General features: G+C 38.5%; 1 protein-coding gene across 3 annotated transcripts in view; it reads left to right on the top strand.

Annotated features, from left to right (window-relative positions):
- The window catches only part of LOC105310051 (suppressor of tumorigenicity 7 protein-like), a 96,903-nt gene that overhangs the window by 59,291 nt on the left and 17,204 nt on the right, over nt 1-20,408 (top strand). For 2 of the 3 annotated variants that reach the window (XM_023526563.1, XM_023526561.1), the window contains exons 2-3: nt 9,387-9,469; nt 18,994-19,153. In XM_023526563.1, coding sequence (XP_023382331.1) covers nt 9,387-9,469; nt 18,994-19,153 — 243 coding nt within the window. Of the gene's footprint in view, nt 1-5,874; nt 5,897-9,386; nt 9,470-18,993; nt 19,154-20,408 lie in introns of those variants that run through there. The other variant, XM_023526562.1, reaches the window with a different exon arrangement.

Raw genomic sequence — 20,408 nt, 5'->3', positions numbered from 1 at the left:
CAAACAGCTGAAGCCACAAGTATTTTGAACCTTTTAGTATTTTGAACTTTTAGGTAGTTATCTCTATTCTGGCCCATTAGGTAAAGAATTGCTACTTTGCAAACCTTTTAAGGCTTCTGTATTTTTTTTTTAAATAACTTCCAGTAAAGGAGGGGTAAGTAAGAAGTTGGTGACCAAATTGTCCTCAAGACATTGGCAAAGTCCAAGCACCTTTTGCATGACTGATGCTATGAAACACTTGTTAGAGCACTCCAGTGTGAACATAAGAACTACCCAGAGTACTCTTTTACAAGACTCATTACAGCCAGCCTGCGGAAACGTGTATTATAGCTTACGACAATGATTCCTGACCATTTTAGAACTCAGCAATCCCGTCATTTTAACTCCCCAAACCACCAAGATCTGAGAAAAAAAGGCCAGTGGACATTGCACATACAAATGGGCATCAGAGAGTTACCAACAAGAGACCACAGGTCTTATTTTACATATTCCAGTGCATATCCTTGGGGCTCTGCATAGCAGCCTTCTCAAAGTAACATTCCTTGATGCACATTCTGTCCCCTAGCTTAGCCCAAGGCTGAATTAGGAGTACGAACTCTATTTCCAGAGCAACACTCAGACTTATAATTGCCTGTTAATTTATTTCCATTTTCTGCCTCTTTTACAAAACCCAGAACTTCTTTAGGACAAGAACTAGGTGTCATATACATTTGTATCTCCCATATTTTACACAAAAGTAAATATTTATCAAATGACCAGAGTTGGAATAGATGTGAAATAGCAATAGATTTTTAAGTAGCATATTAAGAAGGAGAGAGAGCAGTTTGAAGTAGGTACACAATAACAACAAATAATAATTAATACTTGATAGCATGTCAGGTGACAGAAGTTATATGAGAAAGACTCAAAAAACCACATTAGTCTGGGATCACTTCGTTTCGAAGGGAAAAAGCATAGAGTGAACAGATTCTAAAAACATTGCTCCATGTCAGCATAGTACTAAAGTTAATGTTCATTTTGATGACTTAGTGCCATCAATTAAAGATTGAAATATTTTCATGATATTGTTTAAAGATGCAGTCAAATGTAGAATGTGTTTTGGAAAGATTTCCTTGTAATATGGCTTTAAAAATAAAAGTGTTTTTAGTGTTTAATAGAATAAGTCCTTTATTATCCCAAAAGACTCATTTGCTAGGGTTCTGTAGTCAGGGTCTTGCTGTGTGAGTATAATATAAGTATGTCTGTGACCTTTTCTATTTATCAATGAGGAGTGGTCATTCAGTCTACCTAATAAGCATCTCACACAGTACAGGTACTCAGGGGCTAGAAACACACGCACAGACAGACACAGACAGGCACACACACGTGCACGTGCACACCCCTCCCCAGAAGACAAGATCCTAGCCATCAAAGACTTTCAGTTTTGCTAGATATAGGAAGGTTTTTTTTTTTTTTTTTTTATCAGAAGTCCTGGGGAATGATTGTTACAACTTTATCACCCAGCACTCTGCCCTTGTGCAGTCATTCAGTGTTCATCAAACATTGAGTACCTCTCTGGCCTAGGTTCTGTGCTGGGTGCTGGAGGATTGAGTGCTTATAGGCTAGAGGTGCCCAGAGCCTAGAGACCCTGTCTCCACAAGGCTTCTGTTTCTTTGCTGTATTCCTATGGGGAAGGTGTTCTCCCATTAGAAACAGATCTGTTTTTTGGGTGTTTTTTGTTTTTTTTGTTTGTTTGTTTTCCCCTAATGTTAAACAATTTATGAGAAACAGAAAGATTTCTGAAATGGTCTGTGACCCTAAATCAAAACATATTTTAAATAGCTAAGAGTGTAGTAAGACTTATACAAGTCTTTATCCTGTTCTTGACCAGGATATAGTTCCTCACTGTCAGCCTCTTAGTAAATAAAAGGGGACAGAATCTGAAATCTTGCTTCACTCGTCCTTGAGGATAACCAAGGTTTGTAGGTAATCGGGCTTTGGACAGCCCTTCATGGTTTGACAGATGGCCTCCCTCCAGCAAGGGACAAGGAGCCACAATGACCGAATACTGCTTCAGTATAGTTTCCCAGATCATAGTTGAGAAAAGAAAGAAAGAATGTGCCCAGCTCCACTCAGTAGAGCCATATGCCTAGTCAAGCAGAAACAATATACCTGTAAAGTTGCCAAGGCAACATCGAGGGCAGGGGGAAGAGTAGACAGAATGATTTATGAGGGTTTCTTGCCATAGGAACGAGTCTAAAAATACACTTCTATGTTGTTTTCCTCACAAGAATAAATGCCACAGGATTTGTCAAGGGAATTGCGATGCATAAAAGCTTGAGACCTTATCAGAGCCCAAGGAAACCAGGGTGAAGGGCAAGGAGAGGGGAAGCAGAAGCAACCAGTGAGAAAAAGTGCTCAGGGTGTGCTTTCAGTTTTCTGTTGAACTGATGCTGTGCCCAAGCGTAAAACTGGGTTTTTTTTTTGAAACATGCAAATGTTGTGTATTTAAAATGTGCCTGGGGGAAAAAAAAGATGTTTCACTGAGGTAAAATGAAGATACTTGATTTCCATATTTTAAAAAATGTCTTAGCTTCTACTTTAATACTAGTGGATTTGCAAAGACAATTACAGATCAGCATGTGGAATAACAAGTCATGGCAACAGAGTTTGAAGTTGCATTTTATTTATGAACAGTTGAGAAAGAAGCTATTGGGGCAGATACAGTTGGCATGTCTTAACACTCTTTCCTGGCATCTTGCAGTTAGCCAAAGTTGTCAGATGTCCACACTGATTTTCACTTTCATGAATTATACATAATTGGATCAGTTTTATATTGTGCATAACAAATAATCAGATACAGCAGCTTGAAACACATATTTATGATCTCACTGTTTGTGGGGGTCAGAATATAGGTACAGTTTAGCTGAGCCTTTTGCCTTGGGTTCACCAGGCTACAACAAGGTGTCGACCAGGCTGTGATCTTATCTACGAGTTCAACTGAGGGAGGATCTACTGCCAGGCTCATTCAGGCCATTGGCAGTAATCATTGCTGTAGAACTGAGGGCTTCAATTTCACATAGGCTGGTTGGCGAGAGGCCACCCTTAGCCCCTAGAGGCTGCTTATAGTCCATTGCCACATGGGCATCTCAACATGGCTCTGAACTAGCAAGGAGAATCTCTGCATGTCTCCTACCAAGATGGTCTCTTACATATTTTTGTTACAAGCAAGTTACATGTCCCACACACATTCAGTGGGAGGGAGTTGCATAAAGATATGAACGCCAGGAGGCCATCAGGGGTCACTTTAGGGTTTGTCCATCACAATGTCATTCTTAGAAAAAGGGCAAGTTCTCTAAAACTGTGCAATCTAGAAATCTGTTCAAAATTGGCATGTGTGCAAACTAAGCTGTTAAAACTTCCATTTTCACCATTTTACCCTTTGGGAAATGAGGAAGGGCAGAAGTGAAGTTGTAACCTTAACGGAGGCTGACGGGAAGGAAGAGAAGTTTATTAGGAGGGTTGAAAAAACAATAAAATGAAAGAAAATCATAATTCCTGTTCTCACAGGGAAGAATTGCAAATGGTGGATTACACGATTCCAGTATGTTCCCTAACCTGCTTTGGAGGTCTGAGCAAACGATTTGATAGGAGGTTCCTGCTGTATTAACATTTGCCTTAATGCACTTTCTGTAGACATGGGATGCTGTGTGTACTTTCTGTAACTCAATCAGATATGTCACTTTACATGAAATGGATAATTTCCTAGTCCGCCTTAATATCCCTGTCTCAGGGCCTGGAAGGTTTTGTGGCCTTAATTATTTGTCCCTTCCAATGAAAACATTTGCAAACCAGCATGCTTGGGTTATGATTTAGGGTTTAATATAGCTTATGTCTTAAGCTACCAGGGGACTTGAAGAACACTAAGGGACAGGATTGCAGGTGGTTCCCATGTGGCCTGCGGCTATATTGCTTGTTCCTACAGCATCTAGTAAGGCAGAGATCAGAGATTTAGGAGATCATATGATGGCTTTGGGGATTCAGTAATTTCTTTGCCTTCTAAAATGGCTGCCTTCAAACTCACCCTCAAGCTTAATACCACCTCAAGCAAATAGAATCCCAGTTAAAAGAGCCCTTCTGTTAACTGATTCTTCATTTGTTTTATGGGGCGTCCATGTTTAGCATAAGCTCAAATCACAGTGCAGATGATATACTCCTTGGACTGCAGTCTGTACTACAGTGCTTGACACATAGAAGGTGCTCAGTAAATGCTAGTATGACTGCTGCTACTACTATTACTACTGCTACTACTACTACTGTTATGTATACATTCAGATCGGTCTCTTCTGCTTTCTACAACTATAGTAATATGCCAGATCACCAAAAGAAGAGTAGCATAAACATAAATAATTCATATTATTTGATGGAGTCCGCTGTTTTAGGCACTTTATGTTATCACATTTAGTTCTCACAATAACCCTGTAAGATACATATTATTATTTTTATTTTATAGACAATGAAACAGCCTCAGAGGTACAGAATTTCACCTGTGTTTAGACATATATTATGCATGTTTATTTATGAAGAAAAGTAAGTAAACCAGAGTCCCCTATTCCTTGAGTATTCTTTTGGTTAGGCTGCATTGTATATCTAACTCATTGTATAAATCGTCAGAAATTCTCTATAAATGATTTTGGAGAAGATCAAATAGCAGGAAACAGCTTTCATTTTTAGAAGTACAATTTTGAACTGTTCTAATTTGTCTCATCTGAGAGTAGCCATTCATTTCTAGTTAATCGATATTTCATGTGCTTGTATACCAGGCACTTTAGGAAGTAATTTCACATATCTAATAGTAATTCCCCACCTCAACTTATACATATAATTCCGTGGCACTTCCTTCCACAGGCACATACCCTTAGGCCCCTGGCCTGCAGTTTTCCACGTGGAACGCACACAGCGCCACAGCTCTACCTCTCACTGTCCCCTCGCCCCTGCAGCCACAGGTAACTTCACATGGGTGACTCCTGATTCGTCATTCTGCAAGTCTCCAGTGGAATGCTTTTTCCCTGGCAGAATTTTTTCTTGATCTCCTAATCCCTTTGGGTTCCTTGTGTCCTCATAAGTCCCTAAGGTGTCCTCTGTGACATTTACTCGTTCGTTTACTTGCCTGTCTCACCCATTAGGTCGTGGGACCTTTGGGGGCAGGGATAGTGCTCTGTTTGCTGCTGTTTCAATAGCATCAGGCCCAGGGTAGGCACTCAGCTAATACATACTGCAGTTTTGAGGAAGAGCAGCTCTGGGAGGGTGTGGGGGTGTGGGCCTCTCCTGGGGCCACCACACCACAGCTGGTTTCCCGTTTAGAGACCAAGTCTCCTAACCCTGGTCTTTTTCCCAGGCGTAATGCTTTTACATAAAACTTCTTCACTTTTTTTTATTCAACCAGCCTAAATAAGCTTAGTTTCTTTAACCTTTCTTTCTAGGGACTTCTTTTTTCTCTAATTTTTTAAATGATTACTGATTATTACTTTATAACTTTTTAGTTTTTTCTCTCACATACCATTTTTTAGCCAGGCATTAAAAGGAACACAGGACAAAGCACGCCCATAGTTTTGGGTGTTGTAGACTTTATTATGCTGTGTTTTCAGTTCTCTCTAGTTAGTACCTCCAAGTCTTTGATGCTGCCTTAGCCTCTTCATTCCGGGGCTTCTCTGTGTGAGGTGGACTATGTCTAAGGAGATAAACACACAGGTTTCTGTGCTCACTTTGTTTTACAGAAGTTCTACCCAGGAGTGTAACGTGGGGGTTGTTTATGCTCTGAAGAACATGGAGGAAGGCTCTTACTGTCACAAGGGCCAGAAATGCGGCTGGCTCCTGAGGGGCAGGGCCTCGCAGGGCCATTCTGCGTGATTCCTGAGTAAGCCCTCTGGTATTCTGGTTCCCTGCTCACCGGAGTGATTCTCTGCTTCTCATAATTGATCTCTTCTATTACCTTCTTATTGCCTCTCCTCTGAGATCCATAGAGTTCAGTTAGTTTTCAATTCTTGTATCGATCCCTCCTACCTAATTTTCTTCTAGGGCCATACTCAGTTCCTTCCCATTTACTCGTTAATTAAATGAGAAGACGGTGCCAAGTTGCAGTTCAGCTTCTGCAGACTGCTCTATGATGCAGCCCCGAAGCTGCGCTCACTAACTGATGCAGTACCCTTTGAGCAGTGATCTGTTAGGGGTGCCCAACTGGATCAGATGAAAAGCCTTCTGACTTATTAATTTTTGTCTCTGGGTTGAAATAGGACATTAGGAAAATTTTATGAATTTATTCTTCACAAAGCTAGATTAGTCTTTACCTATTTGTTCTTGAGTTTGTTTTGCCTGGCCCCAGCGGGAGTGGAGGTTTCACTGATGTACTTGTAGGTTTCAGGAAAATCCAGTTTATATTTCAAAGAACACACCCCAATTTTTAGATATTGGTCTAATTTTTAGGTACTTTATCAGGCTTCATATATTTTCAAAAATAATTGCTAGTGAACCTGATGAAACTAGGCAAGATATTCCATGGCTTTAAGGCAGTCTGGCCTGCAGTATGCAGCCCTAATGAATGGGAAACCCCAACTAGATTCTTCCCTCTGTCAGGGTGACTTCCTGCCATTCCACCCTGGGGTGCACACACCAATGACGAGCTCACAGTGTACTTATTTTTAAAGGTCAGAGATAAAAATAAGTATTAAAAACATTGATCACTTAGTATTATTTATTTATAGCTTCCTCTCCTTCTAATGAAAAGCTATATTTTCATTAACATTTCCACGTGAGCCCTGTGATGCGTGAGCCTGAACCTTGGGGACAGGACCACTGGTGTTCAGGTGTTTGTCTTCATCTGTGATATAAGATGAATAATGATACTCATCTCACGGAGGTGAAGTGAGAATTAAATTCTCTAATATGTGGAAGTGCTTTTGTTATAAACTTTAAATGCATAGGTAAATAGTTTGAAGGGCAAGTACGAAGCATTGATATTTATGCCTAGAATTGCCAAATGCCATGTCTTAATGATTTTAGCCAGAATATTCAGTAAGACTATAAGATGAATAGGTCCTTAAATGAGCACCTTCCACTCTCTAAATGTTTCTGTTTCTACTTTTCGCTTTCTCTACTTGTGTCTCTATTTCTATTAATGCTCACCATCATCTCTCAACTCTGGTCAGCTTTCTATAACTGGCTATAATAGAGAAGTATGTTTTAATTATTAATTACTATTATTGTATAATCTTAATTAAATAAAACCAAATAAATGGAGTATTTATTTAAACTCTTTAAAAACTCAATTTTTTTCCAACTTATCAATTAATTTTTGATAATGCATCAGTGGATCAGAGGTTCTTTGTAGAAAACCTTTCCTCTCCATTTCTTTATGCTTTGTTGCTGGGGTATTAGCAGCAAGGCTACTTAAGCACTTCTAATTCAGACAAATCTCTTTCTTTTAGAAACGTGGATTTTATTGAATTCTATGTTGTTTTTCCCTAAAAACTTATCAAAAAGTATATGGTACAGATATGAGTATTCATAACTACAGAATAACAAACAAATATACTATTTTGGTGACTTTTTTTTAATCATGAGAAATGTGGGATCATTCATAGTGTGAGAAGAAATTTTGAGAATTTTTTAGGCACCGCAAAATTAGACGGGCTGTTACAAGCTCTAGGTTTCTAACTAGGGTTACTGGATTTTTTTTTTTTTTTCCTTTTTAAAAATCTACATACTTCTGCTGACTGTTGTGTGGGAAATGGCAAATCACTATGTTTTTCTTTTTGTGATGACCAAGCAAAACCACCTCAACTGTACCTCCTCTTGTCTTATAGTTCTAAGTTGATCTCTCCTTCCATAACTTTTTCTACCTCCCGGAAAAGTCCACTTGGTGAAGTTGTGACTGTTGACCGAGCACATCGTGTTAGTCCAAGACTGTTGTAATTACAGATGACAGACCATAAATCAGTTTCATTTTAAGAGTGGTTACAGAGGGAGAAGAGTTTATTGAGAGGGTGCCTGGTAGCCAGGAAGGATAGGCTCAGTGTACCCTTCCACATCTGCATCTTTGCAAAGAGTCCGTAACTCAAGCTCCTTCCCTTCTCAACCCATGCAACAGCTTAGAGAGGCTGTGCTGTTAGCTCAGCACCTCAGAGCAGGCCCCGCTTCCTCTGATCACATTGTCCTCCCATCCCTCCCCCTGCCCACTTTCGTCTGGTTACAGCCTGCTTATTCTCTCGGACCTGTTCCCTGACGCCCAGCCTCAGGTGCGTCCCTTTTACGTGTTTTCATAAAATTCCGTGCACAGGACCTGTATAGGCACTTATCAGACGTTGTTAATTGTTTGTTTACTTATCTGTTTCCCAACTAGACTGTGACCTTCTACAGAGTGGGAACTGTCTCTGATTCATGTTTCCATTCTTTGTCCATGGTCTTATTCATAAACAGAAGTATTTTTTGAATGAGCATGGGATCCCCGTTCATGGTTGCAACTTTGCTGTTTTGGACGGAGATCAGGACAGATTTCCCCTTCATGACATCAAAGTCCCTAATTCTAATAGCCTTCATTTTAAAACTGACTGGATGTGATCCACAAACAAATTCAGTAAACAAATGCGTGCAAAAAGCCTGTTAGGTCAGTTGTTTTGGTAATAGTTAAAGTTCTGTGCAATATCTAGATACAAATGATGACTAAAATATATTTATAAAATGTATAAGTGAGCCTTTCTTAATGGGCAGCCAGATCAACTATATAATTGACATGAACAGAATGCTAAGAACTGATCAGGAAATTGCCTGGCAGTGAACATTTATTTTTAGTGGTTTATTTTTTTATTGAATCCAATTATTTTGATGATTAGTCTAGTGGCTTTGTAAGTAAACTGAAAAACTTTTACTAAAGTATGCTAACTTTGTCAATTTGTCCTTACTTAGGTAAATTATAACCTTTAACGATTATTTTATATAGTTATTTTCCATTTGTTCTAGGATTGAAATGTCATTTGTTGGTTCAAGGACTCTGATGTGTGGGTCCCACATCAGAATGGGCTTCTTCTCTTTTTGACTGACAATTTATAACCAGCTTTGATTAGACTCTTCAGTGGTTATGGATCCATGAAAACCATTCACAACAATAGTTTTGGGAGGCAGAAACTAAAAAGCTGCTTTTTTTTTCTTCTTGTATATAGCTTTTTTTCTTTCAGGATATGTAACTCGACTGAGCTTGTGTGATACTGAACCATTTTAATGGGGTTTTATTATTGTTCTGAGAATTTTTATCATCAGAAACAAATGATTTCAACAGAAATAAAAATGAAGCAGTCAGTTTTACTGGCATACTGATGTATTCCTTATTCTTTTTCCTTTTTCTTTTTTTCCAGTGAGCATGTTTTTGAACACTTTAACACCGAAGTTCTATGTGGCCCTGACAGGCACTTCCTCACTAATATCAGGGCTTATTTTGGTAAGTGATGGAATCCTTCCTATTTAAAAACATGCTGATTGCTAATATATATGTTAATATGTACAGGAAAAAAATCTAGAATATACACCAGCAGTTTACAGAGATTATCTTCCATGTGTATATATGCTGGGTGTGGCACTTATAGAGGCCTTTCACTTCTTAGGTTACGTATTTCTAAAGTGTTTGAAAAAATTTTTTTAATTTGTTGAAAGAGAAAAACAAAATGTTAATAAAATAGAAAATAAAGAAAAACAATTCTGTGTAGATACTATAAAATAAATGTGACTCAGTTCAACTAAAAATGTTTTCAACTACGCTTTTTGAAATAAATTGTTAAACATAATCAAGATTAGTAGAAATATAACTCACTTTCTTTAAACTTATTGACATGGATGTGACAATTCTAAGCTTCCCCACTCATCTTTTTTCTCTCAAAATTTACATTTATTTCCCTATTGCTTCCTTAAAAAATCCCAAATAGGCAAAAAGAATTATGATAATCATCTCTATCATTCCATTACCTTCCTTATGTACTAAAATAGTCACCGGTATGATAAATTATAACACCTGAAGTCGCTTTCTTTCATTTAAATGACCTTAATTAGGACCATCTAAACTCAGTGGGATCACTCTAATATAATTACATGGCCTTTAAGGAGAAAGTGGTTTTAGAAAGTTGTTTTTTTTTTTCTCTCTACACATAACCCTGTGATTATGTTAAGAGAAGGTCTGTAGAGAAACAAAAGATTTAGGGGAGAAGGGCACAAAAAATGTAGAGCAAGAGCATACATGAACCTAGATTAATGGAGGATTTCAGAAGCTCGAGCTTAGAAAGAGCCAGAGTAAAAGGTGGAGAAATGTGTGCAAGGCAGAAACCTGCAGACAGGTGAAAGGGATGGTGGTGGCGTGGGGAGCAGCTTTTTCTATGGTCAGAGCATATTCAGGTTAATCTTGCTTTACTATAACACGCGGGCTGCTGGGCTCAAGGGAAGAGATGTTTAAAGTTGATACTATTGGACCAGGAATTCGAAAAACATCAGCAAAGAGCACTCCAAGATGGTTATGTACGTGGAAATCCAGATAGAAAGCCCAAGGCGATTTGCAGAGACCAAGCCAAGATGATGGGGAGCATATTAAAGTTCCTTCTTACAGTGGGTTGACGTGAATCCCATATTGCTGCTTAAATGCAGATCTGCATACCCATCTGCATCTCTGAAGTCTTCCCTGTTCTGTGGGGGCATGAGAAAAATAAAGACCGCATAAGGAATTTATCACGCTGTAAGTGATGTGCCTAAGCAGCTCATGTTGGTTTATGGCAAAGCCAGGCCTAGAAACATGTCTTCAGATTCCCTCCTTAATATTCTTAAATGGACTGAAGAAACTTCAAATTTGGAGACTGCTTTCATGTGCTTGACAAATTACTAATAAGTATGTGCAACGTTTTAGCATATACATTTTGGGGAGGAGGGAGAGATATTACAAGTCTCCATCTAACAATTATTATTTACATTTAAAATAATATTTTAATATTTTTTTTAAAAAGGTCTTTGAAATCTTTTTTGATTAAACAAAAAGAAAAAAGTGAACATTTTTGGATACAGTTGGAATAGCAATTTCATACTGAAACCAGTAAATCACTCTGATGCAGGAAAGTAGGTTTTTGTGTGTTCTTCTCTCAGGGCTGTTCACTTGGGAACGTTACCGACATAGCGCCTACTGTGTACCAGGCACTGATCTAAGCACTTTGCACACTAACTCGTTTACTCTTCACAATAGTACAGTGAGATAATTGCTAGTGTGTTCCCGTTTTACTCATGGATGAGCTGAGTGGTAGAATAGGCCACTAAGTAACCTGCTGTAGGTCACGCAGCTGGCAAATGGTGAAGCAGGATTTCAACCCAGGCGGTCTTGCAACAGAACCTGAGCTTTTATCACTGATTTCACTGCCTCTCTCGCTAAGTTCTCAGCTGTTTTTCTAGCTTGTTGAACAAATGGCAGATTTGGATTATATTCTAGCAATATATTGGTGTGGGAGCATTAGGCTTTAAATCAATTACAAGAGTATGGGTTATTTCACTCTGGTAAGCGATGCCCCAAATAGTCATTTTTTTCCTTCTAACTCAGGGATGGTGTTGTCCCATCAGCATGCTTTTCCTGTCCACCAGATAAAGGGATTTCCCTGGACCGTGACTATTTTTCACAGATTCAGGCTAATGAGGCTTTCTCCCTACTTGTGGCATGCTGAAACTTGGTTACTGCTATGCCATCTTGTGTTATATTTGCCTTGCAGCATTCTCAGGAAGCAGAGGATATTTTTGGTTAATGTGAAATTTTGAGCAAAGGAAAATAATATATGAAGATTTTGAATGGTCTTTCTCAAAAATGCTTGGCCTATACTGAGGGCAAAGTAACTACGATGTTCTTGATAGCATTAGGCTCCTGCTTTATTGTTGACAGTGGTGTTGTCCAGCCTTTGGGGACTCAGTTTTGCCAACCTTGAAATATACCCATAGTGGACATTTCTATTCAGTCAAAACTCTTTTCTGCCAAGTGCATTTCATGGAGAAGCAGCATGGAGCTAAAGGATCAGATGCTTTGCAAAATAACTGTGTGCATAGAACTGCCTAGCAGTGTGTTTCCTGGCACCAAGGAGACGATTATTAGAAGAGCCGGGCAGTGAACATGCGCAGTTTAGGGCTGCCCCTGGGGAAATTGGTTGTTTGGGGACCTCAGGATTCCTATCCTAGAGACTAAAATTATCACATAATATGACGTCTTAGGAAAGAGAGGTTAAAAAGAAACAAAAAACCCTGGTATTTCTCTTGTGAAGAAACAGTCAATTAACTGAACAAATAAACATAGAAATAAAATGTTTGCCAAATGCTATTCTCTTTTACAGTAATTTTAAAAATGAATGAGAATTAATCAGTGTGCATTTTACTAGATGTCACTGCTAGTTCTTAATTTTACACGTTGAAAGCCAGGAATGAGTTTGTTATAGCACCTCCCTCTCATTCTTCCCTTTTGGTTCCTGTGCCCATATACCCATCCAAGCTGCTTTCCTGCCTCTCTGCCAACTTGGCACAAGCCTTTTCATCTCAGTCCGTTCCAGCCACAGGAACTGCACCTGTAGTCATAGCTCAAACCTATCAATTTCATCTTTTTTTTTGCTTTAGCAAGGACATGCCCAGTCTGTTTGAAGTAGTCTCTGTGGGCAATATTTATTTCAATGGAGAAAATTTCTGGGTTTTGTTTTTTTGCTTTTGTAAGTGGTAAGGTAGATTTGTGGAGAAAATGCTCCACTTAATTTTTTCAAAACGTTGGTAAAATGGAAAAAACGCCGTATGGTGTATTGATATTCATACATTAACCCCAGGATCATCGGTTAACATAATGTATAGACATGCTTCTACACCTACATTTTACACATATATATTAAATAGATATAAAAAAGGCATCCAGAACATAATTTTAAAAAGTGAGAAGCAAGAACAGAGTAGAGAGAAAATTAGAATAGTAAATAAAATAATTAGTTCATGTAAAAGAGTTATGTTTTAGAGAAAATGGTAGAAGAAATGATGATTAGGTGGGATAAGTAGTAACAAAAGGTCCATTTATTGAGTTTCCCACTCCGTGCCAGGTACTGGTTTAAGAATTTTGCATATGTTATTTCATTTAATTCTCACTGAAATTCTAAGTGGTAGATATAGCCAGTGCCTTTGTGCTGCTGAATATAAACAGAAACGAAAAATTTAAATAATTTGGCCAAGATAATATAGCAAACAAATGGTTAGATTTGATTCCAGATCTCTCTGACCATGCCCTTCATCCTCTCCTGTTCAAAAGTAAGGGTGTAGGACTGTAGATTTTTATGGCTCCTTTCAACTTTTTTTTGATTCACCTAAAGGACTTAGTCTGTGTACAAGATGGCACTTTAATTGATAGGCATACAGATCACCCAAATGACAGTGATTCTGGACCTAAAAGTGAAAAATATATTCAGGGAAACTTGGTTGGAAGGGCGCCTAGAGTGTGAGAAGTAGCAGGAAACTAAAAGGTAATGGATCTATAACCCATAGCAACTTGACCTTGGTTAATTCCATTTAAGCCCCGAAGATCCTCTCTTGTCAAAAACTGTTTACCACCAGATATATTTCTGAAGACTTAGAGCAGGTGTCAATTTGGCAGTTTTTCCATAGGAGTAGACTGCTAAAAAGTTTCATATTTCCTTTTTAATCTCCACCGTCACTGTATCTATCCTCTTGTGATGTCATCATCTACTTTAATCCTTGGGAAGCACTCAGTCAATTTCAGACTGTGACATCTTTGTATTTCCCATGGATTTAATGGAATTGGTATAGAATTACTAAGGTGCTGCTATATGAGAATCTTGAAGTATTTCTGAGTGTGATATAGGGTATAGTGAAGTCCCTGATTCATGAAGAGAAGTATTCTATATATAGAATATGCAATTCAGAAGAGAAGGTCTTATTGGCTAGGAAGAATCTAGGCATCTTCAGGAGAGATTCAGCTTTTAGGTCTGCAAGAAATATGGAAGGGCCTTGTCTGTTATCCCTTTGTCAGATTTTTTTGTTCCTTCTCTGTGGGAGAAGATGAGACAGGTTTGCACCTTAAGCCAGCTGTAAACCTGGATCTCCAGTCCCCACATCCCACCCCCAGTGTTCCTTTAGTCATCTTTACTTCTATCACCTAGTAATGGAGGAGGTCACAAGGCGTTAATAACTGAGGCCTTGACAAATACGATCTGGGTCCTGAATACAGCTTACGGCCCTTCTGTGTATAGATCCACCCTACTTCCTCCACCCTCACATTCCCAATTCTATCCCTACTTCTCTTATTCTCAGAAGATAAACCTTACCTGCATCTCTACCGAGGTCAGTGTCACCCACTTTTTATCCTTTTGTTGCCCTTCTTACATGTGAAACAGCTCATATTGCACCCCATTTTCTGAAATAGAATATATTCCTCTGTTCATTCAATCCTTCCCCTTTCTCCTGTCTCAGAGCAAGAAACGGTAGGTTACATTTCCAAGGCAAGGTGGGTATACTTTCTGGACCCTGGCTTTTGCCTCTTGGTTACTTATACTCTTTTGTATCTTCAATTACTGTCTTTCCTCTAGATTCTTTCCACTTCCACAAATATGTGCAGGCTTCTCTTTTTTATAACAAACAAAATGAACACAAACCAGGTCCTGCTGTTTATTTAGATTATATCCCATTAAATCACCAGGTCAGTTCTTAACATCTATCCATTCAACCTTGAACCATTCATCCATCCAGTCTTCTAACTGTTAGGTAGCTAGTCAGACATGAGTGACAGGGGGAACAAAGCAATAAGGGTCCAGCCTAGAGACTGCCCAAAGAACACCCTATTGGTAGTTAGAGAATCACTCTTGCATCCCCAGAGACAAAGGACAGGAGGGTCATTAGCTGGCTTAATCTGGCCACAGATGCCAGCGCAGAAGGTACTACCCTAATTTGCCCACAATTTAATGCTCATTATACTGTCATTATATTACTGTGTTTATGTCTGGAAGTTCATGAATCTAATTATAACAGATTGAATTCTGGGTAAGCATATGTGCACTAGGCAAAGAGTTATACAGCAGCCAAGTGTCAATCAAAATGATCTCACATGCCAGTCACCTAAGAACACCTCTGGAACAACCCATCACGACCCAAATATAATGCAGAAATTCCCACTCTGGGCCCTTTTGTGTTGGTAATTATGATGGTGGTTGTTACAGTGCTCAGTTACATCTCTTCACTGAAATCATTTGCCTCCTTGGGGCATGCTTTGTTTAAGATATACGTTTAACAAACCTTTTCTAAATCTCACTGACCTGTGATTGTTCGCTGCATCAATAAGGAAGAACCGAGGGAAAATGCTAACTATACTTCTGCGCCATTACCCACCCCCAACCCCGCGACACCAAAGTTCAAATCACCCCAGCGGTAACATCCATCCTTCCATCCATCTAACTATCCAGCCAGCCAACCAACATTAACCTAGTGCTTACTGTGACCTTATTTTGCACACCAGATAACAGAGCCCCAGAGAATCAAGAGAACCAACCAAAGTTATACAACTCAGCTATCATGAAGTGTATTAGGGCTTTTATCTTTCAGCTAGATAATAGGGTCACTATTGGCTTCCCAGTTGATCCCTATTAGTTTTCATCTTACTTGATCTGTATAATCCTTGGGGTGGAGCATGAGTAGGAAAAAAGTACTAGATTGTTTTTAGCACTATGAAACGCATAAATTTATATTTTAATTTTATGGTTATTTGTCAAATTAAACACTGTTTTATTCCACTGTGGCAAGCCCAGTAAGCTACTAGCATGTCCAAAGACTAGTTTTAAAATCTAAATTTGTTTATGAGAGCTTTGTGGTTTACATTTTAGGTTATGCACCAGGTAGAAGAATTCAAAGTGACACCAAATATGTGCATGTTAGAGAACACCATCTGCCCATTTGGATCGGTGCAGCGTTTTTAAATATTGTGAGTTGCTGGCCCAAAGCCTGTCATGTTTCAAGATAAGAAGCAGATTATTATACTAAGACCCCAAATTAGAAGACTTGGTTTGAAGTTGAAGAAGGCTTCAAGTCCCTTCCTTCTTCCTTTCATTAGCTGTTCATTCAGTAAGTTTTGGAGCCTCTACTCTAGGGTGTCCAGGACACTAGTATAAAAGAGACAGTGTTGGATAAGAAGCCAACTACTGCTGCGATAAGGCAGGCCTGAGAAGGCACTTCTTTTCTTCCCCAAACAGCTGCAAAAATAATTCAGTCTTAAGGAGGTCCATTATTCCTAAGTTAGAATCCTGGGTGGAAGGTCTGTCTCCTATTATAATGTAAATATCCTGTTAATATGAGTCATTTACACCTTAGGATGAATAGTGTGGTTGATAGACTACTTCTGGATTGGTTTTGACAGCTAAGAAAGCTCCAGAGGTATAGTAGAGTGGGAGGACACTTGGAAATGAAGAGTTGAAAAGAGAAATGATAGATCACTATATCTGTCTGTGTTTGTTTAAATGACCAAGAATGTTATAAAAGGATATCTTGTTTTAGGGCCCTGGTAAGATTAGTGGCACAGAGCTGGGGCTTCAGACTAAGTAAGCAACTACTTAATTAGCCATGTGATTTTGGTCAGATTACTGAACCTTGATGTATAACCCTCATTGCTTATCTCTAAATGGAGACTGTATGTGGCCTTTAAATTCCCGTAATTTAACTGCTGAAATTCTGTAATTCTGTTGGAGGAACTGAGAAATCTGAAGCATCCCAAAATGTTTTTTGTTTGTTCGTTTGTTTTTGTGAAGTGTATAGGTCATGCCAGGAACAACGTGTGAAAGGCATTGTGGGTGTGTGACATGGACTGGTAGTGGCAGAGGCCATGTCTGTGCTCTGTAACCCTGGAGCACAGTTCATGCCTGGTGTGGTTAATGCTGTGTGACTGAATGAATGGACTAAGGCCAGGCAGGCGCCCACACAGCATAATATAGGAAGCAGAGTAAAGACTTTGGGTAAAGAAAGCTCTCTACTCCAGGTGACAGAGCCACTGTCAGTTCTCTGACTGAAGTTCCGAATCCTTTGGAACCCTCCTTCTCTTCTAATCTCTTTAGGGCTTTGTTGGGTGCTCAGGACTGAACAGTGAGCAATACCCTTTTACACAATGATTTCCAGGGCTTTCAGCCAACAACTTAGTAACAAGACAAGATGCCGTACAGCCTGAATTGTAGACTGGCAAAAAGAGGGGTACATCATAGCAGTGTGTGAGGTGTGCGCCCACGGGAGGCATGTATATCATCCGCGTAATAAATGATAGCTTTGCTGTCAGTTTTGAGAACCATCTCTGCAGCAGGCACTGAATTAAGTCTTTTACATGGGGTTTGAAACTAGGTGTTTTACCTGGCTGTGAATATTGAGGACCCTTAATAATAAATGTATTTTTAATAATAAATATAATTTATGATAAATAATAAATATATGACTTCCACTTTATTGTTGAAGAAACTGATGTTCAAATAGATTAAATAACTCACCTGAGGTTACAGACTCCCTTCTGGATCCATGGTTCATAAATTTACCATCCTTAAACTTTTTTCTTCAAGCAAAATCTTATTCATAGCATTCCAAATGTCCTGTTTCTTCTTAGCTTTCATATCATATTTTCTCATCTGCCCAGTGAAATTACTTAAACTTGAACTGTTAACAAGCAAAATTTCATATAGTCAGAAGAGGTAACTCTTTGGAATTAAATCTAGTTGTTCTGTTATAGCATTGGAAACATTTGGTTTGGTGTATAGTTCCTTTTGCTCATTCATAGATATTCTTTCTGCCTTTTTTTAAAAGAAATTTTTGGTAGAGCAGAAGAGAGAAAACATCAATTTTTAAATAATAGCCCCAAAGCCCATTCCAGAGTAGATATCAAAATCTTGTTTTTATGAAATAAGGATAAAGGTAATTAATTAATTCTATGTTAATTTTACATTCTATATTATATTATAAAAATATAGTATAGTTATCCTATGAGACTATGGGATATAGTTAATTCTTGAATTTCTTCTGTGTAAAGATTTGTGACTGCGTAAGGAGCAAATTCCAAATAGGATAGGGAAGAGGGGAAAGGGTTTGGGAGAGCGCAGCTTGCAACAGTGGTGGAAAAGCATCCACTAGAGGTTGCAGGGGGGCCAGGTGAGAAGGGTTGGGAGAGGTTGCTTGCTTTGCCCAGTGCTTAGGGAGTCCCGAGTTCAGTCTAGTCATGTGAGAATCATTTCTTCTTTTCTTTTATTAATGAAAGTAATTTCATTTCTCCTTTGCAATCCCCAGTACATAGCAATTATTAAGCTTGTGAACTAACATTAGTAGTGGAAAACAGACGCTTGTGTTTATAGAGCACTTCTGAGCAAGTAGGACATTGCTGAGTCTCTCAGTAGTTGGGTTCCATCCGTACATGAAATGGGATGCTTTTCAACTCTTTTTGTAAGACCAGCATTTCTCTAAGGAGATACTTTTTTTTAAATGGAATTTTGTCTGTCTTAAAAATTTTATGCAGGTATGGCTTTATTAGAATGTAAAGTTCCAAGAATTAGAATATTTCATAAGTCATACTTCTAAAACTGGCTTATTTGTATACATTTCTAGAGTTCTCTTTCAGCTATGATGATTTTGTTAGTAGACTACTATGTAAATTTGGAGGAAAATAATATTGAGCGACTCTTGACAGTTTTCTTTTTTCCATGATTATAGTTATAGATTTTTCCTGAAAACCAATATTAAGTAGAGAAAACAACATTAAGAATTTAAAATGTAACTTGGTGTTTTAATTTATTAAATTCTTAAATTTTTAGAATAAATTAAACGTTTTTTTTGGAATAAAAATTGCTTAAATATTTAAGGTAGATATAATTAGTAAATGTAACATATTTTATAGGCATGTGTACACAATCATAAACAGTAACAAGGACCATAATCACGCTTATTGTTTTTCTGTTCTAGATATTTGAATGGTGGTATTTTCGCAAGTATGGGACATCATTCATTGAGCAAGTCTCAGTAAGCCACTTGCGCCCCCTTCTGGGAGGGGCTGACAACAACTCCTCCAACAATTCTAACTCCAGTAATGGGGACTCAGATGCCAATAGGCAAAGCGTCTCAGGTATGGAGAGTCTTTCTGTTTTTGCAACATTATTTGCTTACCCTTATTAAATTATTATGACCATATGACAGTAAGAGTGTTGTTATTTAAATTTAGACTCAGAGAAAATTGCAGTTCATTTTCCCAAGCAGTTGACACTTTCTCCCAGAGAAGTAGAGTGTCAGCCTCCTGGGAAAAGGAAACGTTTATCTTGTTTAATTTTTTTCTTTCATTTAATTTAGCTAATGATCATTTAGGCCGCTGTTTCCACCTTGAGTCTCCAGCCTCCTTGTCCCAGGTTTCTCAGACATTGTTGAATGTATTCATTCTCTTCCATGCTAATTACAGAATCTATATCTGACTAGAGCAGATCACATGGCTCCTCTGCTTAAAAGGCTTCATTGGTTCTCGAGCCACTGAAAATAAAGCCCAAGTTCCTTAGCATAGTGTAAGCTGCTTCTTACTTATTTTGCCAACCTTGGCTTCTGTCACAATCCAGTCCCTCTCCTTTTCATTTCTTGAATATGCCATATTTTCTCAAGATCCTCTGCCTAGAAGTCTGTCTCCCTCTTTCCCATGTTGGCTCATCTTTTACAACCCAACTCAAATGTTACTTCCTGGGAAGTAACCTTCTTTGATGGGTTGTACGTCTCTCCACCTTCATTGACTCTCACTATTTTTGTCTTTAGCAACATTTATCAACTTGCACTGTAATTTTTAAACTTACTGCTCATTACAGTAGCATTTTTACAGTAGCATTTGCAGTGTCTGCTACATCATTGAAACTCAGTGAATGAATGAATGAGCACATGCAAGGCCAGTGCTTTCTCCACCTATAAAAGAAGAGGGAAGAATATAATTTTCTAGCTGAGTCTCTTTATCAACTCGGTAAACATTTCCTAAGTCCCTAATATGAACCTGGCCTTGTACAGGTTCTTAAGAATTTCATGATTTAAAAAAAAGCCAAAGTCCTTGTCCCCATGGAACTCCCATGTCTACCGAAGGAGACAAAGTGATAAATGCTCTGACTGAGGAAAACACACAGTGCTGTGGAGAACAACAGAAGGGCTCCCGACAGAGCTGGAGGAAGTCATTTGCCTCTTAAAGGAGAGAGCACCAATTCTGAGACTTAAAGGATGAAGAAGAAATTAAAAAGCTAAGTTAGATGGTTTTTTCTTCTTCCCTAGAATAACTCAGTTCACGTTTCATAACTGTCTGGCCAAGTGATAAGCATCAAGGAACACTGTGTATATCTTTTATTCCTGATGTTGTTTAA

Source organism: Pteropus vampyrus, unplaced genomic scaffold (assembly GCF_000151845.1).
Source record: "Pteropus vampyrus isolate Shadow unplaced genomic scaffold, Pvam_2.0 Scaffold1010, whole genome shotgun sequence".
NCBI classification, from domain to species: Eukaryota; Metazoa; Chordata; class Mammalia; order Chiroptera; family Pteropodidae; genus Pteropus; species Pteropus vampyrus.
The sequence above is the reverse complement of the archived record's forward strand: the minus strand, read 5'-3'. Positions and strand labels throughout refer to the sequence as shown.